The sequence below is a fragment of the Mesitornis unicolor genome, unplaced genomic scaffold, assembly GCF_000695765.1.
Source record: "Mesitornis unicolor isolate BGI_N332 unplaced genomic scaffold, ASM69576v1 scaffold15228, whole genome shotgun sequence".
Lineage (NCBI taxonomy): Eukaryota > Metazoa > Chordata > Aves > Mesitornithiformes > Mesitornithidae > Mesitornis > Mesitornis unicolor.
Window position 1 is genome coordinate 17,772 of NW_010203987.1, and position 27,149 is coordinate 44,920.

The window sequence follows — 27,149 nt, forward strand, 5'->3', positions numbered from 1 at the left end:
AGCAATTTCTTTCATGGAAAAATAATATTGGAGCGAGTATTTCAGCTGACAGTAGTGCAGTAGGTGGTTCATCCCTCTTGAGAAAAAAAATTATCACTGTCTACTTCTGTTCTTCATTTCATGTCCTCTTTCCATCTGTTCTATTTGGCTTAATAAAGTGCAAAAGAGAAGAGCAAAAACTGTTTAGGTTGCCAATTTTCCAGGATCCACAGGAACTGCTCAGCAGTAGGAGTAATGGACCTATGTTTAAACACTTTTTTTTTGTTTTTGTTTTAACCAAATTATTCTCTGTTACATTGCAGAGCAATACCAGATGATGGGTCATCAGGAAAACTTCCAAGTGTCATTTAGGGCCCCAAGAAGTGCTGAAATAAAGAACAATGAACTTAATCTATTAGGTCTAAAAATTAAAGGTAGAGGATTTACGACAAAGGAATTCCTCATGCGAATTCCTGCCTTGTCCAGTTCTTCATAAATTTAAAATACATATTAAAAACCCCACACAAATCTTTTCTTTAACAGAATAAAATGGTGACCTCTACAAAACCAACCTAGAAAACACCAGTTTAAAAAAATCCTGTGTGGCTGTCTGTATTACACCTCTAAGGATGCAAAGTGGTAGTAAACAGCAATTTTTGCGTAGAGAAATAAAGCTCAGAGGCAAGTTCTCCTTCAGGAACTAGAGGAAGGATATTTAAAATAATAATTAAAGAAACCCCAAACACATAACAAAAAAAACAACCAGCAAAACAGAAACAACAAAATCCTGTAAAACCTGTGCTTCACTAGCATGGAAAAAGGCATAAAGTAAGTTCCTCTTTCTCCTGAAATATGCTATATTCAGATTTTGGAGTATGTTTAGGGGGAATAATAACTAATATCCTCAAGTCTTAAATGTGGACAGTTAGAACACTGATGGAGAAAAAAAAAAGTCTCTGCATGAGTTCCCATAAAAAGATTTAAAAAAATAAAATTAGGTGTCACATTGCTCACATCAAACAGGCCTCATTCACGTCCCATCCACCTGTTTAGAGAGACTTTGTTTCAGCATGCTGCCCATCCAAACTATGAAGAAAGACTATTACTGAACAAGAGCTACAACTTGGTTAGAATTCTGTGTTCATTCATCTGGTGAGATCAAGGCTGGATAAGAAGAAAACATTTGCGTTTGAGCATCTTCTTTTTTGCGTTTTCCCCCAAGATTCCACTGTGAAAAGTCGGTACATAAATTTTCAGTGGTTTGCCAGTGTCCTAACTGTGTCATATTTAAGTAAGAATACAGTCACAACTAGGAAGCTCGGTATTACTTTCAACCGCATGCCTAGACGCAATACTAAAATGCAGGATTAGCAAGGAAACACTTTTGCAGAGGGAAATAAACACTCTGTTGAGCTGGGGAAAAAGAGCCCTTACCTTTTACTATTAAAAAAACACACTTATTGAAATGTAAAGCTAGATTCCTGGATGCTGTCCCAGATGAGCAGTTTGAAAACTAAATCACAGAGATCTGTTATGTCCTAGAAAGACAGACTGTATTCCTCAACTCATCAATGAAACAGTGTCGGCCTGCAAATGCATGACCTAGTTCATTCAGCTTTCAACCAGGGTGCCTGGTTTTATGAAATATATACGAAACACATCTTTTTTTTACACTAAAAATACATGTCATTTTAGCTTCACTAAAAAAGCAACTTTAAACATTCATTTCTGTACATAGTGTGAATCAAATCACCGTACACATACTGCTTAAAAACTACCATAAAAACACATGTGCCGGACCCCAGCCGAGGGACTCCAACAGCCCTGCAGCCCACAGCACTTTAAAGTCTTTTTCATGTTTCAGCACCTATGCACTACTTACCACGTTGTCGCTTTCCTTAGCTCAGCTAGCTTGTGCAAACGTTGAAGGGCCTTTTCCTGCTTCCTTTCATCTTTTCGTGACTTAGATGCTACGTTTCGAGCAAACTCCCTCTGTTTCAGTTCCTTCAGCCTCTGCAAGAGATAATGATATACACACCAAAAAAGCCCCCAGGAATGTTAAACACTTACAATGACAACTACTTCCTGGTAGGCACTTGTGGCGAGAATTATTTTCAAACCTAACCAAAGCAACCCATTCAACAAATTTATACCTTATACCAAATTTATAATTTATCCCTGTCCCAGCAGGCAACCCCAAGCGATGTAATGGCCAGAGAAGTCTTGTATCTTGAAATGGGAAGATCTTCCCTCTAAAGGAGCTTGTCGCCTGCCCTCGCTGGGGTCTGATGCAGCAGTCAAGCAGACACTGAGGTTTGATCCAGTACCTCATTTGATTTCATCTCCAGCCTGTTTCTCTTAGGGGGGGAAATTAAAGAGAACACCTCTGATACTCCATATGAAAAGGGCATTTAGTTTTCTTTATATCACAGAAGGACAATGTGCGGAGAATTTCCCAAGCCTCTGCTTACTCAGCAAAACAAGTATTCGCAAACCCCACTGCGGTATCATTCCGTTCTTTGGTGCGTCCCTAATATGCCTTACAGTCCAGATGACATCATCTTATGAGGACTGTAATGCCATGATTCTGGGAAGATCCTAGTAACTTGCCACTGTTTTCATGTCCGAACGCTAAGAGGCAGTCATGAACAGGGGCCACATGGCTTTGTAAAAGCAGTAATTCTGATTTCAAATTGTTTTGAGGGGTATTGAGTGCTTACCACTGGTAGGCATATATTGGACACAGATGTAATAGAATTTGCAGAACTCCATAAGCACTGTTCTCGTATTCGTTCTCCATTTTTTATTTTGCCATTTTGGGTGATGTTAATGCTACCCTGGCAGTCCATTTAACGCCAAGAAACACGTACATAGAAACATGCTGAGAAAGCAAACAAACGCCTGCAGAAAAACAAGCATTATTCTCTGTTTTCAATTTTTGCATTATTTTTCCAATAACTGGATATTCCTTTGAAGACATCCTTCATAGATACAGAGAAACAAACTGAAAGGCTGTAATTCTTCTATAATTTATATTTCATAGAGTTATCAACATTTGTTTTATTGTGCTAATACAGTATAATGTCATAAATTCACTCAAAACTGGATATATGGTAACTTTTTCCCCAAGAAAAAATGCTTGAACTGCGTATTATCTCCATAGAACATTTCTTAACCCTGTGCATTCATGTTTTCCTAAAGATAGTACAATACTGACCCTGCTTCCCACCAGCCATGTGTGAAACCCGAAGTATTCCACTTCACAGCTGACTTCTGAGCACTCAGAACATGAGAGAAGGGACGAAGTCTGCTCCTTCCCCTCCCCACCTCCAGCCCTTGGCATTTAAAGACAGAATTTAATTCCATTTTGTAGAGCTCGATAATTCTTCAGGTTTTATTTTCTCCTCCAATACATAAGGAAAAAAAAGTATGTGACAAAGCAAGAGAAGCAAAGGGGGATAAAAGGGTGCTTTTGGACAAGGTTAAAAAGGAGAAGGTGTATACAAATCCATAATCACCCTCCAGCAGTAGCACTTTACTGTAATTACTGGGATGACTGTAATTAGTGAATTTGAACAGATTTTGACCCCTTTTCTCTTACTGCTGAGACTCAGCAGGACTCCATACCATTAGGCGTGCCAAAGTGAACATGACTCCTCAATTCAGGGGGCGCAGTAAATAGGGACAATGCCGTCAAAGGAAGTTTTACGTCATCTTGCGGGCACTGAAATGCGTTTCATGACTACCATTGCCAAGCAAACTTAATTCTACCGATCTGAGCCTCTCATCAGCCCCATCAGTCATTATCTGTTTATCACATACCAGTTCTCACACAGAAGAACCATTCACAAATTAATTAAATTGTTCTCCCTGGTTGCTATAAGTAGGTGTCAGTGCACAAGAAAGAAGGATCTGGCAGGAGGTTTGTGTGCACAGCCTTGGTGTTGGACTGTCTGCTCTGCTCTGCTCTTCTGTCAGACCTCCTGTCAAATACACCACTCCTCTCCTGTGCAGAAAACTGTTCTGAACATAGCAGGAACGAGTAATACAGTGTGGTGTATTTTTGTTTGTTTGTTTTTCTAACAACTGGCAGCTCAGTCTTTTTCATGGAGAGCTTTAATGATCTATAAGGACTGTACTTAGGCAACTGAGTATTGAGCAAGTATGTATGTATGAGTGGAACTTTTCTCAGCTGTAGATCACAAAGCATGCACCTGGTGCATGCCAGTTTGAGACTTTGTCTTTTTCCTATACATAAGTAGTCATCTAAGTGGAAAAATGTGTGTTCTCTATTATTCTTAATATTAAGTTATTATCTTAATTATTCTCTATTTGTCTTTATTTAGCCATCTAATAAACTATCATCACCTGCCTTCCCTTACTGCACTTAGTCATGCTAGTGGTTGCTAGCACTGTGCTTATACAGCCCTATATTTGTATTTTGCTTGTACTATGCAAATGAAAACAAGATATTACTCAATTATATGTGAAATGCCATTAGTCCATGCATTGAGTATCACAAGGTCCTCACAAAATTTGAAGAATTATTGAGCTCTACAAAATGGAATGAAATCCTGTCTTTAAACGGCAGCAATAAAAACACAAGTGTGCCTTATTCCTAAAAAGCATCTTTTTCTTAATATTCTCATGTTTTTCCATGTGGCAGAGCTATTTGCCAGTGGTAACTTCAATAGTTAGTTTAACGCCTGTTATGTTTGTTTGCTTCCATGGATCAGTAAGCAAATAATTAGCAGGCAGTCATACAGTATTTAAATATGATTCCCTCCTGTATTTTGCTCTGCTTATGAACCAGCACAAAACATGTAAGCCCAATCAAGCAGAGTTCAACAAACAGTTCACAATGAATAATTAAATGACTTTTTTTCAAGAGAACTAAATGCCTTCATCGTTCTCCTGATGCACTGCACTGCCACTTTGAATGTGCAGAGCACGGGCCACCGTTGTTTTGCAAATGACTTCCCCCAGCCTGGAGCAATGGGATCTGGAAACTGGGCTGCCTTCACTCGGGCAGAAGCTGGATTATTTTTAAAAAATCTGACTGCAGTGCTGGGCCTGGAGCTGAAATATTCTACTTATTTCTAGCCAACTTTGCTAGGAATCCTATGGCACACCCGTTACATCCTGCTAAGCTGAGGTTTGCAAAGCCAGATGAAAAGGAAGACTTTACCAGCTCCTAGGTACCTATGTATGGATTAAACTATAAACGAGAAGACCATATGAGGTCCGAATTCAGGTGTGGCTGCATTTCATTTAGAGGCACACAGCTCAGGTGTCCCTCAGGCTTGCCATGGAAGATAACCATAAAAAAAAGAAAAAAACAAAAAAACAAACCAAAATCAAGAAATCCTAAGTGTACCTCCAATGGGACCCCATTTCTGGGTACTTTACCCTTGTCTTCATTTCCCCATTTACGGCATCACTCAGTTAATTTCAGCATGCTGCTTTTCAGAAACCTTATGCTGAGTTTCCTAATATTCTCCCTCATTTTATAATACACGAACCACAAACCCAGGTCCTGCTGCAGGAGCCAGCTGCCTGAAGACCTCCGTGGACCAAAGCCTCTCAAAAGCACACACGTGTTATGGCATTAGGTGCACTTTTTTTATCTCTGTTACACACCTCCTGCCACCTTGCACAGTGGTTGGGTTTTTTTTAACTCGAGATTTAAGCACTTGTAACAATAGCACTTCAAACTAAAAACATAGAGGAGACATTAATCAATAAATACACCCAGGACAACCCAAGCATGTAAAGGCTGAATAGTGAAACACAATGTACTGAACTACTATGAAACCAATTGATAAAATAAGTGGGAAAAAACACAAACAAAAAAACCCCCCAGCCTCAAATAATTTTATACCTTGAAACGTATAATTTAATATTATCAGAGCTGACTCTGAAGAAAAGCAGTGAAACTTTTCACAGAGTTCAAGAAACCAAAGGGGAAATCATAACAAGCATCAGGACTGATACCACCTCTCTCTGTAGCAATAATATCTCGCCTAAAAATCCAGCCATTCTCCCCAGCACATAGACATCATATAAGGACTGCTCATTCCGAGAGGCGCTCATAAACTACCCATGCAAACCTTGTCTCCCTAGTCTAGGAACAACTTCAGTAGTATCAAGAACCAATGGGAACAGTTTTCATAACAGCAGGAGTCAGAAAGATGCCTATCAGGGGACTTCAGGGCAGTGCAGTTCAATATTACTACGCCAATTTGATTTTGACCTTAGAGTAACAATTAAATTATGTGGACTTTTACGATACTGAAAATACGTAGACCGTAAATTCATTTTCTGATCAATGGAAGTATAAAATTACAGAACTTAACAGCCATGACATCAAATTTTGCTACTTTATTGTCTTTTTATCTGGAATAATGAATGTATTCCCAGTAGTCACTGAATCATGAATTTATGTTATTGATAGCTTTTAAAAATAACTCATAAAAATTAAACTTCCTTTTCTTGCTCTCTAACTATGAAATACTTGAAGCAGCAGCCCAAATAGCATAAGCAGGTTGCTACAGGCCTTTACATACTAAGCACTAAAATACCAAGTGTTTGTGTTACACCTTGAAATTTCTGTTGTAGCCCTTTTTCAAGTTACTTGCTTCTGAAAGATCAGATATAGCAGAGTCACAGCTAATGTGGGAACCTTTGAGAAAGTAGACGAGTGATCACAGAAAGACTCCAGTGCATAATATAAAACCTAATTTTAATTGTTAATAAAGGGGTGGCTTTTTGGCTTGTATTCAGTTTGTTTTTTAAAAAAATCTGATTACTGCTTAATACAGAGATAAATATGAGTGTGTATTAGCTGCACTAATTATTCTAGAAGCTATTGCCCCTTTCTCTGAATACAGTATGACTGCTGTCAATATACACTCCCTGTTAACTCAGATGGTTTACTGCTTCTTTATGTGAATTATGGTATGATAAACAGAGTGGCAATGTACTCATTAGATAAACACTTGTCACACCAAATCAGATTAGCATCCTTTCACAAAGGGGATTGAGCTTAATCAATTATAAATACTAACTGAATAGATCAGGGCTCCTCCATCACCTGTAAACACTCAAATGGGGAATGAAACATGCCAGTTGAAGCAGAAAACACTGCTTACTAATATGTAAAATACACGTTTTCTTTCTGTCTTTGGTGGTTTGTGCAGACATTTATGTTTTACTGTTCTGAAACTGGAGAAACCTTCTACATGAAGCATGACAGGGCAGCACCTCTTCACAGCGCTCTGGTCTGCAATTCTACATACTTTGTATGATGGTTTAAGGGTTACCAGCCTGCAAGGGAAGGACAGGTGGTGTCTGTAGGACCCTGGGGGTCACAGATCAGTTCTGTTCCCTCCCCTTTCCACCCACAGTCCATAAAAACCAAGGAGGCCCGAGGTTTTTGGGGCTTTTCCTGGTTTCCTGGGCCGTTTCCTGTTGCATCTCGGGGTGGCTGGGGCTACGTCCACGTGGGCAGCATCCACCACCACCCGCTCCTGGCACCGCTGTGGTCCCTGGTGACAGTCACAGCGGTCACAGCGGCCACCAGGCACTGCTTGGACACTGCCACTGGGGACTGCTGGGATCGGGATTTGTATAGAGTTAAATATCCTTTGTCCCTTATTCATTCCCTTTTCCTTTCCCCTGTTGTTTTTCATTAAACTTGTTACAGTCTAAACTTCCAACCTTGTGCGAAGCATCTTTTCTCTGTTCTCTTTTTTTTAATCCTCCCTTGGGAGGTGGGGGACAACAGAGAGAAAATCCTGCTCCCTGGGCTTGCCCTGAGCCCTAAACGGAGACACAGGACCATAGCCTTCATATTATTTAAAAAAAAAAAAAAAAGGAAATACAAAAAAGAAAAAATAATTTCTCCTTTCATAAAGATTATAGAAAGAAATAAAGCTCCACAAAAATAAATACTATAATACAAGAAGAACGTAACTTGTTAGTACTAAGGTCTTCCCTAGCATAAGTTAAACAAAGCAAGTTATTTCCACAGAAAGGAGAAATGTCACAATTTCTCAATGAAATTAGTAATTCAATGACTCAAATAAGTAGGAAGAAACTAACAGACTATCATATTTTTGTTGTTCATGCTGCCAGTATGGGATTATTGATATGATGTGTTCTTGCAACAGAAGAGGAGCAGGGGGAAATTCTAACAGCAGCCCACAACTGCTTGCTGGGGAGTTACACAGCAGATGGAGTTATCTCATCTCTTCACTTCATTATCAGTGTATGGACTACATTTGCCACTCTGTTTTTAAGAGGCCCTTAATAAAAAACACTGATCTACTGATGGCTTATGAGTAATGTTCAGTTCACTGCAAGTTATAAGCTGCTCCTAACTGCCGCTGCCTATAGCTGTATGCCTCCCACTTTATTAAAGGTGCAAAATTTAAAACCCTTCTTAAAAACTGAGTGCTGCACAAATTTGCAACAGAACCGCATTTTATATAATCACATATTACACCCTCCAGATGACAAGGAACATTTAGGCTGTGAATCATCCTTTACCTCTTCTATCACAAACTGCAGCCATACCCTCCTGATAGCCTTTAAATAGTAGAAGAAAACTAAAACACACAGATACAGATATATGCAGGATTTTAAAACAGAAAATCCTTGGAGCCCAAGATAATGCTGAATAGATAAGAATCAGATGAAGGGAAACTGTGCTCTTTTTTCCAGCAGTGTCACGAGCATCATCCCAGACTGGGGAGAAAGTGGGAGTTAATCAAGAGGAAGGCTGGAATTCTGCCAAGGGGAGACAGGTGATGAGAAGATGAGAGTCTTCATGATTCAGGAGATTTCTATTAACTTAATAGAACTGACGTAATGCAAATACTCACAAACAACTAGAAGCTGCTCAGGAGCACACTTGAGCAACATGTTGTAGTTCAGTTTGTGGTGTAGAGTGCAAAGAACTGTTGTACCAGCTTTTACATTCAGACCCTACACATATTTATTAAATACATGTAGTATGTTGAACAACTGAAAATTCACGTTGGTCTTTTCCGTTTCTGTAATATAAAAGCTGAAATTGACTTATCATGAAATACAATTATTTTTGAGTCTACTTCATATTCTTATATAAAGCATATTTATTGTAAGGTGTCTCCAGATCACTTAGCTTTTCCTGCGTATGTTTATGGGAAAAAAAAAGAAACAAAACTTGAGCTTAAAATCAAACGAAAACTCAATTGTTTTCAAAATCACGAGAAAAATCAGAATATTAAATATTTTGCGTACTTGCACCTGTAATATACATGAAAGCTATCTATCTTTGATTAAGATGTTACTAATTACTTTCAATTAGGTGACTGCAAAAGATATATGCTGGAGCAATTGAGGGAAAAAGAAATATTTCTTTGCTTTCTGTTCTTTTTATTGCTTCTCCTTCAGAAATTATCTGCCAGAAACAAACACATACTTCATTATGTGATGATTAATGTCTTCCTCAGCATAGTAAGCCTCACGCTTCATTTGACATCATTCTGGGACCTGTGCATCTTCTGCTCTTTTCTAGTATCCCCTGCTGCAGAAGTCAGATAGCATTATGGCTTGCAGTTGAACAGAGGCTCCAGGATTTTGACAAATAACAGGTTACACAGCATAAATTAAGACTTTTTAAGAGAACTGTATTCTAAAGTTGTCTAAATGGCTGCAGTGTCGCCATTGTGCAGAAACATTGTTTTAAGCCTGCAGAATTGCTGAGCATTGCATACTGAATATTTCAATGTGATAGCTACTAACCATGCACATAACAACGGCCTGATGTTATTGCAAGCTGTAGGATATTTTTTGTTAGCTTCAGCAAAAATCAGCTCAATACTCCATAAATATTAAGGCCAAGACCAAAGAAAACAGCATAGAAATAGAGAATTAGCATCTTGCCTATCAAATTAATTTTAGCATATAATGAAAACAAGAAAGCTGACACACACATGTACATCTGGAAAGTTGCTACATATGGTAGTCTTTAATTTAAAGGTATTTATTTTAATGACTAGGCCTAATTCTGCTTCTCTTGAAGTTAGTGGAGAAACTCCTGCTGAGCTCAAGGATAGAAGAGATTTTAAATTCACCATGGAAATTTTCAGCAACACTTAAGGAAGCTTCTTCAGTCACAAAGATTAAAGACAATATCAGCAGATGGCACTTCTTTAAGGATCACTTTACCTTTACACCCATTCCTGCATAATTTAGGGTTCCACTTAAAAAAACCAAACATACGTAACATTTTAAATCCTGTTGATAAATGGTTACTCCTAGTAAAGGGCAATGCTGTAGAGAAAAAGGCTTGACTCCATGCTTTTGGGGAGACACAGGTGGCCGTAAGTGTGGGGCTGCTTTCAGAGGCCACAGCTCCTCTTTGCTGCTCTGGAGAGACAACCCAGTACGGACTGCATCAGACACCATTCCCTGCTCTCACAGCACTATCTCACACCATCCTTTCACTCCACCAGTGAAGTCGAAGAATCCAGAATTCTCTTGCTGAACACATACAATATTTAAGTTTAATAGTTCTACCGAAACCAAAATATTTTCAGTCACCGAGTGTTGAGTGTTGATGACTGCCTTATTCTCTGGCCAGTTACAATTTCCCATGCATAAATAATGAAAGCTCGACAACATCCCATCTAAATTCTATCCAGAAAGCTTTAAACTATTGGAAAAATCCCCATTTGAGCAGTATTCATCTTTCGTAAATAATTTAACTGGAGCAATGGTTCCATCACCAAGAACTCCTTTCAGAGAAAGGACATCTCTACACCTCTCTGGAGGGGGAAAACCAGATTTCTCTTTAGAATTACTTCCTGGTGTGAGATGATAAGGCCATTTTGGAGACTGTTTTCCAGATGAATAGCACACTTGGTAGCTCTGAGTCCTTTGAGACTTTATCCAATAACCCTTCACTCCAGTACCCGTCAACACCTCTGGTGTCTGTTGTCACCTACCAGCTTTTCACCTGGGTCAGGATGGTTCACTGGGTCTCCAGCACCGAAGTTCTCTATAGGACCACGCTGCTATTCTGATTCTTCCTCCTCCCTTACTGAACACCCTTTCTACAAGCATATTAAGAATTGCAAGCAGAAATTTTTAGTCTATATTTTCTGGTTTCAGGCTCTTTGGTCACTGGTATTTTAGGAAAGGCTGCCATGGAGACAGAAATGAACCCTCTAAATCTTAAATCTTTCCAGTCTCTACAGTGTGCTCAATGACTGAAAATCAGGAATTAATATTTACAGCCAGGTCCTCTAAAGGTTATTTTCCATATTCCTTGAAGGATATGCTAATAATGGGCTGAAGGAGATAAATGAATTCCCACAAAGTGATCTCTTTATTTTAATTCTTTATTTCATTTATTTATATTTAATTATCAGAATCCCTTTATTGTATCGGTTTTATACTGGATCTCTGACCCTTTCAGAGCCTCTGTTCACAAACTGCTTCTCATCAGCAGGATCTGGTCCTTCCCAGAGATTATCCCTGGACCATGACAAGCTTCTTCAAGGAATATAGACATTTAGCCAATGAAAAATGAGATAAGAACAGGCCCTTGCAGATTCTGACACATATCTCATAGCCACAGCTAACTGGCACAGACAAAATCTTAATTATCCTTAAGGCAACCTTTGATACTATTCACACAGACTCCTCTGAGAAAAACACAAGATTAAAGAAAAAAATATTAACTGCAACGACTGCATTTTGCCTTGCAAAATGAATTGATGGTGTAATCTGACACGTCGTCATTTTCAACTACGCAGATGAAACGTGTACAGTAACTCTGGTAACATGCCACTGATGTCACCATGAATAGCAGATGTTCGTAGCAAGCGGTAATGAGAGTATACGTCTATGTGCCTGTGTGTCTTCTACTGCACTGTTGCTTTTGCAGACCGAGATAGTAGTAACTGTAAAGCAAGGATATGTGTGTCACTACATTGTACTGATGAAGCATTACAGTTGGACTCAATGATCTTAAAGGTCTTTTCCAACCAAATGATTCCATGAAATTATTCGATTACTTAAGTTATCAGTAAACCACAGCTTGGAGGCTGCTCGGGGCAACCAGGACTGTAACAGAGACCTCCAAAAGGACAAGCCACAAGATCACAGCAGAGGCCTTGAAGGTGCAAGGAATGGGAAGACAGCAAGTTCCCAGAACTATAAGCAACTCACTAGTGTTCAATTACAGCTTGCTAAAGGAATGCAGCTTTAAAATATGGATAGAAGTGAGTTTAGGGATAAAAAGAAAATGAAGAAATATCCAACATATGTAAAACATGCTCTATAGAGCAAATTCGACTATAATATTTCGAACCGCTGAAGAAAGAGCAAATAAGTGGAGCACATAGTTGTGCTAGTAAATACATTAAAATGAGTCTAAATGGACCTCAGAATGAGGAGAAAGAAACCATCAACATTAACTTCATCTTCTCCCTGGCAAAAAGGAGGAGAAAATCACCAATATCAACATCGTACTCCCCCATATGAAGAAACCATGGTGCTGACATCTTGTAACGGCAACTCCCTTTTCTTCTTTGAGACGACTATAACACCAGAAAAGGCTCAGACATTAGAAAGCTTGTGCATGTCTGCACCCTTATTAGGAATGAGCTCTTAGATAATTCAGAGTATAAGCACCACTATCATTGTAATTGGCTTAATAATAATTCTTTCAGTAGGCTGTTAGGTCTTCAGCTAAACGAACAACAAACCTTTTGCTTTGCATGTTGGTTCGTGTTACGCTGACCCACGTAACTGGAGAGGTGTTTGGTTGGGTTCCCCAGCCTTGAGAACTGGCTGAACACACGACAATGCTGATGATGGGTACAGCAGGTCCAGCTTTCTGATTTACCGTAACCCCAAAGCAATTCACAGCAACTTTCTCTCGCCTCAATCAGATATGAACCTTTCAGAAGATAATTTACCCTTGATTAAGGATCACTACAAAATTAATAAAAACAATAATTAACTCATAATGTAAAGCTCATTACTGAACCTCAGTCTGCATTCTCAAACGCAGAACGCAGTTCCTAAGGAAAACTGGCAAAATCCTTTTCCTACCCTTGCTTTCTGATAACAACAGTCAAGATAGAAACAGATCCATTTCTGCAATACAGGTTCCGATTATCAAGTGACCATTGCACAAGACAGCACAGAGGACTACCTGCAGTGCTGAACTCCAAAATCTGAACTGCATGTGCTCAGGCTTTGCTGACAAGAAGAAAAAGAAGCCCATAAAAAGCTATCTATCTGACACAGAAATAACAGGGGCAATTAAGAAGGTAGACCTTCTGTATATCTCAGCAGAAGGTAGATTTAAAATGTCTACATTCAATGTGAAGGTACTGTTAGAGAAAACATTACCACAGAAAATGGAAAATCAGAGTAGAAGTGCCTTACTCTCTTTCGCTACAGCAAATTCAAGAACCAAACTCTGCAACTAAGAACTACCAGTGAGAGCTATGAAACACTTGCCCACTCTCCTTACAAAGATCAGAAACCATAATCTTCTTCTGAGAGCTCATAGCCCTGCAAACAAACCGCTTGCCATCCTTCAAGCACTACACAAGCATTGCTACAACACTGCACAATTAGTAAGTATTTACAGATCAGATTCTTTACTTTTGCACAAGATTCATGCTGTTCAGTTGAAACAGGTATCTTTATTGGTCTTCAATTTGGCAGAAGAACCTTCTGGGTGGCCACCATATTTTTCTGGTTCTGATTCACCGAAACTGTTGTAATCTTAATTTCATCAGCTACAAAAATATCTCTCTTTCTAGAAAATCTTATAGGCATTTTTAATGAAGAACAGAGGAAAGACTTTCCACAAATTTGGGTTCAAATTTCTTTACATATTTATTTTCCTACAGATAGCTATAAAAATGACAAAAGCAAATAATGACATTCCCTTCTATACTATGAAAAATTTTGCTGTTTTCTACACAAGTTACTTCCCATGGAAACCTAGATATTTCAGACACCTGCTCTCAGCCTTCACAGCATCCCAAGTACGTTGGTCTTAAAATGCCACTTCTGCCTTAAGGTTCCCACACTACTGCTCCAAGATCTTTCAGCAGTGTGCTGTAGTGCCCTCTGGGCTGTGATAGGGAAAAAATCTGTTAGACACTTGCGTTTCCCTGCCACATCCTTTCCTTTTTTTTTTTTTTCTATTTCTCCTCCCCCCTCAAAATTGCCACAGAAGATGCTAAGGGAAGGCTATAAAACCACAACTTTACAAAAGCTACACTTTTTTTTCCCTCTGCAGATCTTGAATGTATTGGTGGAATTCTCTCTCTTAATGGCATAAAAATGACTCATCCATTACAAAAGTCTCGAATCCATTCATCAAACTGTCATCCCCAAAAGCTGTTCCTTGCCTGCTTGTGTAGGATGCAACTACATAGGCACAGAAAGACTCAGAAAAGCTTAGAAAATTTCTCAAGTTCCAAAGCTTAAAAAACTTTCCAAAAAAAGGCTTACGCTTTTAACTCTAACACAAATATACAGACCTTAAAATGTCTTCTAGTTCCAGTAAAAACACGCAATTCAGCAGAGAACAGCATTACTGCCATTATGCAGCACATATGCCGAAAGAACTACTGTCCCTACCAGGGTGCCACACGGCTAGGCCACGTCAGCACATGAATGCATGTTACACTGGGTGGTGAGCACATTGGTAATTAAAGGAAAGCATGGTCAAATAGGCTTCAAGTAAGGACAACCAGGAGACCCATACACCACTTCTAGCTCCAGCTGCAAAACAAAGTAGCCTACCCTTCAAACGCTGCCTGTAAAATCAGGCTGGTGCCATGGAAAACCTTGTACAGTACTAATATTTGATCTGACTTCTGATCTGAGAATATTCAGAAGAAGCTGGAATCCGTAAGACCCATTTCATGTTGTTTTGCCTCGTTACGGAGGTGCAGAGATGCTTACGAGTGAGGATTAGCTACAGAGCAGCAAAGTCACAGATCACTGCTAACGTAAGACAGGAGAACAGTTCACACTTTCGTCATTCAAACCACTTCTTCAGATGGAGTAGCAGACAAACATCTGACTTATTTCAGGACCATTTGCCATTTTGGCATCCTGGAAAGGCAGCACCAGAACTCGGTTTGTGCACCAAAACCTGCACCTCCACTCAGTAGGACCTTCCCAAATGTTGAGGAATGAGGTTCCCAGGTAAGCTGCCGGCAGACAACTAAAGCTCTTCCTTGATCCCACTGCCTAAATTAGAGCAATTTGTATTAAAAGAAATAATTTGTTAAAAGATCACTGAAGTTGGAACTCAAGGAGAAGCTACTTAGTTCGTTTTAAGTTATACAGTGTTTCCTGTTCTCATCAAATCTTATCAATGTATAGCACATTACTGCATAGAGATAAACTTAATTCAGCTATGCCTTGAACTAAGATCTTATGCTAGGGTTTTAACACATTTTTTCCTCTGCAGTTTAAGAAGGGCAATCAGATCCTGGGTGAAAAATTGCAAATGGACATCTTCGTGAAAGAAAACCATCTTTTATACCAATAGCCTTCCAAAATGCATACTAATGATTGCATTGAAAAATGGACACTAAAAACAAAGTATAAGGACTTCTTATAAGTAATTTTTGCCTAATTTTAAGTACCTCTTGTATTAAAATACCACTATTTCGCAATGTTAAAAATTCAAAGTTTCATTCAGTGGGTAAAAAATGGTGAAGAGTAAGGACAAAATCACTGAAAACCTATACTTGGATACTTGGCTTCCCATCAGAAATCTAAAGCCTTCCTTCCAACACTGCATATACACAGCTGCACCTAACACACGCACAAGGTGGGTCTATGCAGCAAATGTATGCATATTTAAGCAATCAAAGTCCCCGGTACTTCTCACTACTGAAATCAGACCTAGTGTTTTCCAGAAGGAAATAAAGAGTTCTGGTACGACTACAGGTAGCAGTCTCACATGCTTACAAGCAGAAACATTAGCACAGCTTAGTCTCTTTTAACATACGATGAGGAACACTGATGCTGCAAACCCTCGCTCCTGCCTGGGGCAGTATCAAGTGGGCATGCCATACCACGCTCCCCTCTGACCTCACCGGTCGCCCTCGTTTCCCTCGTTCTGACTCTTCATTTAATTCAGTCCTTGCACAGTAGTGTGGTGCCATTAAATTGTTTGTGCAAGGCTCATCTCAAGAGTTATCTGAGCTCAGAAACATGCTTTGGCGCTTTTTTTTTTTCCCCTTTCACTTCAAATAAAATAAGAACAATGAAGAACTGGGTTGGTTTCACCTGCAGAACTGCTTGCCCTCTGCAGTGGTCCAAGAAAAGACTTGTACACTACTTGAATCCTGTTATCCTCAGTTGCCCACTTAACAATAAATTACAGATCAATTAACTCCAGTTCAGATGGTAACTTATGGGATTTGCAAAGGAGCCAAATCCCCTGTGTGTACCCACAGAGGGAGGCATAGAAGTCCCTTTGTAGTGGTGAATCTCCATTCTGCAATGAGCAGGTAGAGAAGCTGTACTCAAATGGGGACATAAACCTTGAATTTTACCTTAAATTCCCTTTAAGAGAATAATACACTTCCAAACCCAGCACTTTTTAATACACAATCTTTTCTCCTTACTATTGCTCAGGGAAAATGATACAACATTATTTTTGTCTTGCTGATCTTCCTATTAATCAAGGCAGAGAAACGAGTCATTAGCTATTCTAGCTTCCCTTTGTTCACAGGCAGGCAGGTGTGCAGAGCCAAAGCAAGGTACCTGAACAGTGCTCGAGAAGAAAATCCACTATCCACAGAGTCATTTGGAAAAGACTACCTATCATTTAAGATGTTATCTACCGTTATTTAGGTAAAGTAACCCCCCACCTCATCATCATAAGTCAGGTTATTCAATACCTGCTATTTTAAGGCTGCTCAGCTCTCACCATTGCAACTACTATTGCTTAGCTGTTATGAAGCTTTGCTTGGACAGCCACTCCTCCTCACACTGATTTTATTTTTTTTCAAGTTAAGAATAAAAGAAAATGGATCCTAAAATAGACTTGCGTATAGCATATGCATTGCAGGAATTTTGGCATGGGATGGATGGACATCTGCTTCAAGCCTGACCTGCTTCTTAGCATCTGAACAAAAAAGCCTCCTTGCAAATGTTTACTGTAGAGTATTTTTTTAGCTGTTAATCCTCTAGTAATTTTGTCTGTCCTTCAGAAACCTTCTTTGCTCTTTGAGATCTGAGCTGAACTCAGTTATATTCGGTCTGGCCATTTGAAGATGCTGTCAATGTTGGTCAGTACGGCGTAACTCAGACTACAGCTTCCACTGTGCAAAGCAAACACCGAGTGCTCAGTGAAGAGGTTACAGCCTCTGCAGGCAAAGCAGATGTGAGACACGTTAGGAGTCAAACACGTTCTTACCCAGTGAGCACATAACATTCACAGGTAGACTACAGTCTATCTTAGATACTTAATATATTTCTCATTATATACCTTTTAACCAACCTTAAAGAGTAGGCTGCTGCCAAGAAAATATACTAATTGGGGTATTCCTTAGAAATGTAAATCATGTAACTATGGGCAAAAATGAGGGAAGAAATTTGAGTAACCCACATCAGTAGCATGTATTGTACTTGCATCCAAAGAAAGGAAAAAAGAAAGGTTCATTAGGCAAGAAATGAGTCTTGAGATGGCATAGAAGAAAAGTCTCCTGCTGGGGCAAGAAATCGAGATTGCAAAGAGAGATGTGACAGAATGAGAGGTGGCAGCATCCTCTGCCTCACAGAACAGAACGAAAAGAGAACCATCCATGTTAGCTAAATGCTTGCTTAGCAAAGGAGAGAGAAAACAACTAAGGATGATTTTGATGCATCGTTTTAATGCTTCATTCACTTACTTTACTTTTCTCTAATTTGTCCCATTTGTCAGCTCATTTTCAAACCAATATAGCCTTCTATTTTTTATCATACCCTGTGACAGCAATGCCTCATTCCATGTCTTTTGTCCATCGATAACCTTAAGTATCCTTGAACAAGTGCCCTGCTCCTGCAGTGCTCACTAATGCATGTGGCTTCACAAAAGCCCCCCTTGGCCAGTGGGACAGTTGCTTTTCTTGCAGCCAGGAGAGGGACCACACAAATAGCAGGCAAGGAAGATGCACAGAGGAGGAGGCGAAATGATGATCTGATCCTTCAGGAGTCTGTGATAATGATTGTTAACCCCTTGTACTCTTGTAACCCTTCTCTTCCATACTATTGCTGTGAGTCTCTTGCTTCGTTTCTAGCTCTCACTACAAGCAAATTGTAGGCAGGTATGTGTCTCTCTGCAGTTACAAAATCACTAACAATGAGATCCTGTACCAGATGTGAACATTCAGATGCCACTGCAAGCACTTAGCAGCTTTAAAAAAATATACAAAAAAGTGGTTAAAAATAAAATTTAAAAAAAACCCAACCAAACAATAAAGAAACTGGGAGGTTTCATATAATAGATTTAGAAGAAAAAAAATCTTGAACTTCAGGGCCAGAAAAGGGAAGGTGGGTTACAGGCTAACTTGTGTGTTCTCTCTTGGTATCATTAGGTATATCAAGGCTGCATAACAAGACAACAGCAGTAATTCATATCAGAGAAGCTGGGCATTTAAAAGTAGTAGCATTAATCACGACTGAGCTTGAATTAATATTATTTATTATTTTTGTATTACAGTATACCATGGGTCTCTTGTTGGTTCAAATTTAAGAAAAGCTGCAACATGCTGTTGGAAGAGACAATTCAAGGAATGAGGATGTCTACAAGAGGCAGGCATGGTCGTATAGACTGCTAGTATTTATATTGTCATCTGCAGACTGAATGTCCTAAAACAATTAAATAAATCATTCAACCAAAAGACATCAACACTGCCAATTGTTGGATGTTGAACCACTAGTCTTCTGCCACATGTGGAGACTGGAAGAAATTGAAAGGTCCTTTACAGAATAATTCAGGTTTGTCACCAGGATGTTTGGCATGAGCAAGCACAGGTGAGAGCACAGTGAGAAGCTAGCAAGTATCACTGGGTGTGCCTTAGATGTGCCGTAAGTTAATCCCTGGCTCTGCAGAGGTCTCAGTGTCCTCCTGCACATCTTCATCACCACTCGAGGAACGCCATCCATTGCTGCTAGAGCTGGTGCGCCTCATCACGTCTCTTCACAAAAGGCAACGCTTATTGCAACACTATGTTTTGTCAGCAGGTCAGAACCAGAGCTGAAAAAGGAACAAGCGCTTTCTGAAATGAATGAAGGACTGATTTTGCATGGATCAGCAAAGACTACAATAATTACCCTAAGCTTTACTGCAGCCTGTATGAAAAAGGTTGTGCAGTTCCTCCCAACGAAAAACGAACTCTCACATGTAAATCAGCATGCACAAGCTGTAGGGAATAAAATGCAGTCCTAGTAGAGCTTCTAAGGAAAACAATAAATATTCAAACTCCTCTTTTTTTTGAGATAGCAAATAGGAAACTGTAAGGTGGCTTTTGCAGCATGAGGCATGGAGTACTACCCATTCACAAACACTACATAATTGTTTTAGCAAATTATATCATGTTAATGTCACCACAAATGATTCACTTTGAGAGATCAGAATATATTACTAGCAATATATTATTTTCTCCTTGAGAAAATTTAAAACTACATTGTCAATACCATTTTTCTCTATGATCGCTGACAGCTCAAAACCAAGTAACAAAATGCTTTTCATATTATTCATTACTTACATGTAATCTACATTCTGCTTGATAACTTTTGGGACAGAAATGGAACAGCATTTGGAATTTCTGAAAATTACAGAAAAGTAATTACCGAAATTACAAAACTCTGTTGATTGATTTGAACTTTGCAGCCATAATCATGCTTAAAATAACTCTGGGAGGCTGATTCTGTTAAGGAATGAATGAAAATAGAAAATAATTTTTCTTCCAGAAAAAGCCGGCTTAGCTGAACTACAGCCTAATACAACAAAGCAAGTGATGGGTAAACTATCATCTACTCTCCAAGTTTATATAACACAATTTTTAAAAGAATTTCTCCCTATCAAAATACCGTATACAAAAAGATGCATAACAAGATGTATGAAGCTTCAGAAATCATGTATTGAAATGCTATATTATTTCTTATCTTCAAACCTTAATTATTGTGTCCATTCTTATTGTAGCGCTGAGTAGGAAAAAAGTCTCTTTTTTTGCAACTGTTTCAGCCAAACAGGAGAAACGGGATAAATGCTGACAAGGTAAAGCAAATTTTAAAAGTAGCCTCAAGTTCAGCTAAGTTACATGGAGAAAGTTTCATTAACTGATTCAAAAAAGGCAAAGCTGAAGTTTATGAATATGCTTTTAAATAAAAGAGTGAACCACACAAAGGTAGAAATGCATGCCAGTGAGATAAACATGCAGGATGTATGGAGTAAATCATGTCTCCTCTTGTCCATTATTCCTCCCTCCCTCTGTATTGACGCTGTATTTTTTTTTGTTGTCCCCCCCTTGAAATAACTTGCTTGATCTAGATTTGGAAAATAATAATAACTGAGAAATGAGTGGTTGAATTAAATTTGTAAATTTCTTTGCATGGAAATATAACATTAATGATTTATGAGGTTATCAGGCTGATCTGGGTATTAGAAAGAACAGAGAGAAGGTGCTGTAATAATTCAAAACAAAAAACTCCAAAACGTTAAGAACTGAGGATAAACACCAAGTTTCTAAGCTCACGAAAGGTTGCAGCTGTGTTACAGAACAGGCTCCCTGTGGAATCAGACTTGTCAGTGCATAGGGTTACTGTTCTGTCTGTAGGCTATTAGTGGGACAGATAGTGTATATGCTTCTCTACTGCAATTACATTCATTCTACAAACAATTTTTCTGAAAAAGGAAGTAAATCAGTTAATCCAACATTATTACATAGCAGAATTTCCCAAACACAAAAAAACAAAGAGTGCCTAAATACTCTGTTACACTGATGTCAATCAAGAAGCTGATTTCAGGGATTAAACTTTATAGGTGAAGTAAAAACTGGAAGGAGTTGAGAAAGGAAGCACGATGCCCATTGCAATAGTCTGCTCCAATGCTACCAGCAGTGCTGAGCTATAATTAATAGGCCTGGCGATGAGCCTTATTAGCATTACTGTCAGTACAAGTGCTTAAAACTTAAAAGAAAGCCGCAAAATTTAAAATCAAACCACAAGACCATTAAATGATGCAATATTCATGGGAAAAAAAAGTGATACAGTGATAGTGCACTGTGTGTTTGGAAGAGGAAGGGGTTATTTCATGGGTGTACGTGCATTACAAATACACATGTACATGAACACACACAGCTGAACAAATGTTGATTCTCTCTTTATATCTAAAAAACAATGATGACTATCTTCTCCAGAGGAAAAAAAAAGAAATAAGGGAGGAGATGCAAAGTTACATTCAGTGAGAGCAGTAACAGCAGTAAAAAAGAGCTACACAAGATCAATTCAAATAAAAATGTTTAAATCCTCAGCTATGCTTGCTTAACGTTCAGGGAAGCTGTCTGCAAGGCCACATGGAGAAGCTGCTCTCTCCTAATGTGAGAAATAAACTAGAGGAAGGAAGGAATATAAAATTTCCTCATTCCAGAAAATTCAGCCACAAGAATCCTATCTGATATGAAAAGTGATAAGTTACTCAGCTACAAAGAGGAGAAAAATACAAAGAAAATCAGAAATACTAAAATCTATTGCAAAGAATTATTTTCACTTGCAAAAAATGGAAAAAAAATGATGCCGCAAGTGCTTCCCATTCCAGTTTCCCACGAGCTCTGCCCACGGGCATGCACCAGGGTCACGTTTACCCCACCATGAAGCAGCTGGCACCGCGGCTGCCTTCCCCCTGCAGAAATGCGGCTGGCCCCCCCCCCGCCACAAGATACCGTGGGTTTGGCAGGGAGATATCCATGCAGGCATTCTTCTGATCCAAGGCTAGCCTAAGTGGCGCTTGAAGAAGGGATTTATTTTCTCTCTCTCACCACAGCCATCTTAAACATCCCTCTTGGCTGGGCTCAGTGATCAGCAGAAAAGTGCACTGCCACTTCAGGCGGCATGGAGCTTAGAGAGGGTTGATGAGAAAGATGGGGACAAAGTTTTTAGTAGGGTCTGTAGCGATAGCACAAGGGGTAATGCTTTTAAACTAAAGGAGGGTAGATTCCAACTAGGTATAGTATTTTATAATGAGGGTGATGAAACACTGGAACAGGTAGTAGAGGCCTCATCCCTAGAGACAGTCAAGGTCAGCTTGGACGGGGCTCTTAGCAAACCTGATCTAGAGTTAGATTAGATGAGCTTTAAAGGTCCCTTCCAACCCAAACAATTCAATAACTCTATGAGCTATAGCTGGGCTGCTATGTATATTTATATAGAGAGCACTGACCTTGTGCTCTGCCTCCATGTCTCATGAAGCAAAGCCCAGCAAATCTGGATACACATCACAGAACAAGCCCTGTCTTGTTCCGCATCACCCCTTGTGATCCCCTTCACTGTAACTCTATCAAGTGACCAATTCAAGCTTAACCACAGAAAGGGCTACAGCTAAAATCTGAGAAATGGAAGTTTTAATATTCCTGCTTTATGAAATCCCTTTCTGGTGATCATCCTCAAACTATGATCCACTATATACCATGTTTGTTTTGCTTATGAAGTAAATCTTCAGAACATTTTTGAAGGTCTTAAGGTTTGATTCTGCACTAGAATTACGCCCTTTGTTGGCATATTGTTCTAGAAGATGACACTTTTTTGGGAATTGTTATTTCTGTGTTTCCAAGACGGTATTCGACATGTTGCCTCAGTCTTAGTCTGATTCCAATAGTTCCAGGAGAAGTAACCTGCAAAAAGCAGGCCTGAAAAATACAGCATAAAATACTGTTAGCTTCTGCTAAATAGTTAATTTATTTCCTTTTGCAGTTCTCCCAGTACATGTCACATTTCCCTTCAAACCGACACAAACCCTTTGGCTCTGCCTGAAGCTGCAGATGGCCCGTGAGCAGATTCAGCGCAGTGCCCTGAGCTGACCTACTGGTGACAAGCACTCTCTGCAGGCACCAACCAAGTAGAAGAGATGGTCTTTTTTTTAAGAAGGAATAACTCTAAAATAAGATTTAAAAAAAAAAAAGCTGCAATGAAGACTACAAGGTTTTGCTGCTTTGCTTTTAAATTGCAGTCTAACAACTGATAACACTGAACTATCTTTGCCGAGAATACTGGCATCCTCAAATGTGCTATACTGTTCTTACTTTACACCTTATATGCTTTATACCTCATTAGAGAAACTTTCAGTAAAATTATGGTTTTAATATTGTTATGCCTAACCACACCCTTCCACTTCTGAATTACTTTTTCTTCACCCATATTCCATGAAATATTTATTCAAACACATAAAGATGTTCAAAGTTTGGACTTCTGACTGGCTACAGATTGATGTCTTTTAACCTACCATTGATCTCCTAACAAATAGGCCAAGAAGATAAATATGTAGAGAGGAGAAAAACATAGGCAGGAAAAATCTGTCTGTAATAGGCAAAGAAGACAACTACTAATCTAGTCTTCCTGCATAATTTGTGTTTCAGAACTTCCGTACAATTTTAAATACCTTTGTAGAGTAGGGAGATAATTTTCAGCCAGGGAAACACAGTTTGAGAAATGCCCTCTGATCCCGGGGGGGAAATTCCTACTTATATAATTTACTTAATTGCTTGCATTTGCATATTTAGATGCTAATACATTAGGGCTACTAATTTTAGATTTCATCACAGCATTTTGTTGCTGATATTGTTGTAGTGTGGTATTTGGAAGAGCACTCCTGGGAGAGGAAAGAGCACCAAGCCTGGGTGTGCTGCAGTGATACTAGGTGATCAATCAGAAGTTCTCAGATGGAGAGGAAGTCTTTCAAATACAGGAACAAAATCACTTTGTTCTTGTGGCAACAAAAGTCTCTTGAGGAATGACTGATGTGGGGGATCTAGCTGTGTGATCCAGCCTTCTTCCCCAACAAGACAAAACAACTCGCGGACTGTGAATGGCCATGAGACAAAGGTCAGTCAGAGCCTTAGGCTTAATGCACAGCTGCATTTGTCTAAACCACAGCATTCTGAGGAACACGGGAGGATTTTTTCACCCTCTATGAATATAGCACTTTGGAGAGCTCCTCATGCATTTCCAAATACTTAAGAAATGCTACATAAAATCATACAGATGTTTTCAAAGTCCTGGCATGGGTATCAAAAGGTGCATTCCATGATTTTTAGACCATCATCACCAAATAGCAATTCTCTCATTGCTACATTAAATAATAGCAGTTCTGCCTTAGTTACATTTCTCTCTGTATTGAGCCCAAACCAGTATTGTTTTTAAATACACCTGCAGTACACTTTATTTTTTCCTTTCTTTCTCCAGGCTTTCAAAGCAAACAAAACAGTTCATTTTTCTCCATTACCACTGACTGCTTGCAAGTTGCTTTTCCAGAGTATTTCATGAAGGCTACAGATATTGCTCTCCAAACTATATTGTCAAATCTAAGAAGAAGAAAACACAAATAGGGGCAAGTGGAGACCCTTAGACACTGGTCTGAACTCCTTTAGGTCCTAGGAAATAAAATCAGTTTTGCCTTATCATTATGTTTTCTTTCTGGACCAGCCCGAAGGATTTCACACTATCTCAAAGCTGGTATTCAGAAGCCGTAAGACACAACAAAATAAAACACAACTGATCCTTGACAGTACAGGGCCTTCCATCCAATGAAGGATAAATCCCACACTATTATAAAATTTTATCTTTTAATGCTGTGAATTCTCTGTGCTACCAACCTCTGAATCAACAGAAAGTAAAAAAGAAAATCTTCTACAATAAGGTTGAGGTACAGAAGCTGTTATGAACATTTTCTCTGATCAACCAGCCCATGGCTGAGATGGTGTGGAAACAGAGTGCTCAATTAGGATTAAATACGGCTTTACAAAACAGCTGGGATGAACCCAGGTTTAAGCAGAGGTTTCATCCATTTGATCAAGTAGAAACCACTTCCAGGTGCTGGGACCACTGACACCAAACTGGCTGCATATGCTTACAACTATTCTTGGATCACGGGAAACTTCCTCTAGTATGTGCTTCCTCTTACCCATCCATTATAAGCAGAAAGGTGTGATTAAAGGGAGAAAGTAAGAGGAAAATACGAAGCTAAATCCCTAGACAAGACTAGCTATGTAAACCACTGGAAACACATCCCTGGTTCAGTCTCACATCTGATCTCAATTTTTCATCAATACTGAACAGAGGAATGAACAATGCAGCCTTTAGGTTCTTGTTATTTAAAGGTGCTTCAGAGCACTTAAAAAAATAATAAAAACACTAAAATAGTTCAAGTGGGGAAGAGACTGCCCATCGCTTCTTTTTTCCTACCTTCCATCAATGATGTGCTGCTGTGTGATGTAATGCCTGAGGAACAAGTTCCAATTGTATTTTAACTGAAAATATTCATAACTCATAATAAATATCTGTATGATGCAAAGAAGCTACCTGCTAATTTCTTATCTAATGTATCTTTCCCTCCAGTTTCTCACAGATTGCTACTGAGGTCCACACTGCTGTAGTTCTCAAAACTAAATCTAACACTCACTAAATGCTGACAGTGTAAATTATTCACTAATTAAAAATATCAGTAAGAGAGAGAGGCAAGTGTTTCAGGAAGAAGTGCTGAAGGGAAGAAAAACAAATCACTGCCTTGCATAATACGGGTATAAAACATATATAGCAATTGATTGATGTTCACCCTGAGCTGAACTACAGGACAAGGGGGGATTCAATTGAAATGAAAAGCAATCAGTTCAAATCCACAACCATACGATTTCACCAGAGTTAAAAAAAAAAAAAGATACAGAGTAATTACCAGCTAAATGGACTAAGTAGAAATTTCCAGAACGTTTATTAAATATCTTTACATTATCTTTATGTATCTGTCCAGTGGAGTCAAGATGCCTTGTATTTTTCTCTGAATGACGTAGTCCTTGCCCCTTCAGAGACGAGGACGTTGCACTGGGATGCACTGCCTCGCTTGTGGTGTGGAAGCACTGCTTCCAAAGTACGACATGCAACTTGGAGGTGCAGTGATAAAATCTGGCTGCAGAAATGTAAATACCAATGTTTTAAAGCTTACACATAGCTTATTGTAAGCTAAGCCAGTGAATTTTCATTTCAATTTTTTATTTTTAATTCACTGCACTTAAGTAAAATTATAGCCTATTTCAGAACTCTATCTAAGCAAAAAGTCTACCAAAGAGTTTATCACATTTCGGATCCGCATCTGTTGCAAAAGAGGCTTCCCAGCAATCCCTTAGGTGAATCACAGTATTTATCTATGCGAAAAAATAAGATGCTTACAAGAAAATTGTACATTTTAATAATATTTTTAATAATTTCCTGTTCCTCTTCACAACTTAACTGTTCACATTTCCTTTCTTTCCACCTCAGAATTTTTGACTGTAAAATTCCATGTAAAGACTTGTTTCTAAACAGTGTATTTTGCTTCCCAAAACCTGAAATTTGGGCACAACCGTGATTTCCAAGCATGCTCAAAGGACACCTTATTTCACTGTTCTACCTGAAACTAAGCTGAAGTAGCAAGCAGACCCCTCTTACCTGTTTGTGAGCATGATCATAAGAGTTAATGTGATTGTCAAACTCCTGGTGTTTATAGTACTGCTTGTCACAGAGTTCACAGTAGAAGTTGGCTTTAAGATCTTCCAGAGCTTTTGCTATCTTGTTTTTCTTTTCAGCATAATCCTGGAAGGGGGCGGGAAAAAGTAATTTTAGTTTTGCCTTTGATGCTGGGAATGGATTTTGTGCTCTGCAGTTAATCATATTTGTAAACGTTTACACATCTCCATAACTAAAAGCCTTCACATATTTGCTGCGTTACACTGCATACATTTACCGTGTCTGCTGTGAGGCTGAAGATTTGCACACTTCAATTTGCTATACAGTTGGCAGCTCCCCTTAGGAAGCTAGAGGGAGGCTGGAAGGATTTCCCCAGGTTCCATCCAAATACAAATATTTATTGTGCTCAAGGCCACTTTGTAGCTAGTTTT

General features: G+C 39.0%; 1 protein-coding gene across 1 annotated transcript in view; it reads right to left on the minus strand.

Annotated features, from left to right (window-relative positions):
- The window catches only part of ZNF804A (zinc finger protein 804A), a gene marked incomplete at its 5' end in the record, with an annotated part of 30,669 nt that extends 3,825 nt beyond the window's left edge, over positions 1–26,844 (minus strand). Inside the window, 2 exons of the mRNA XM_010190921.1 lie at positions 1,862–1,992; positions 26,701–26,844. Coding sequence (XP_010189223.1) covers positions 1,862–1,992; positions 26,701–26,844 — 275 coding nt within the window. The remainder of the gene's footprint in view (positions 1–1,861; positions 1,993–26,700) is intronic.
- Positions 26,845–27,149: the final 305 nt, after the last annotated feature.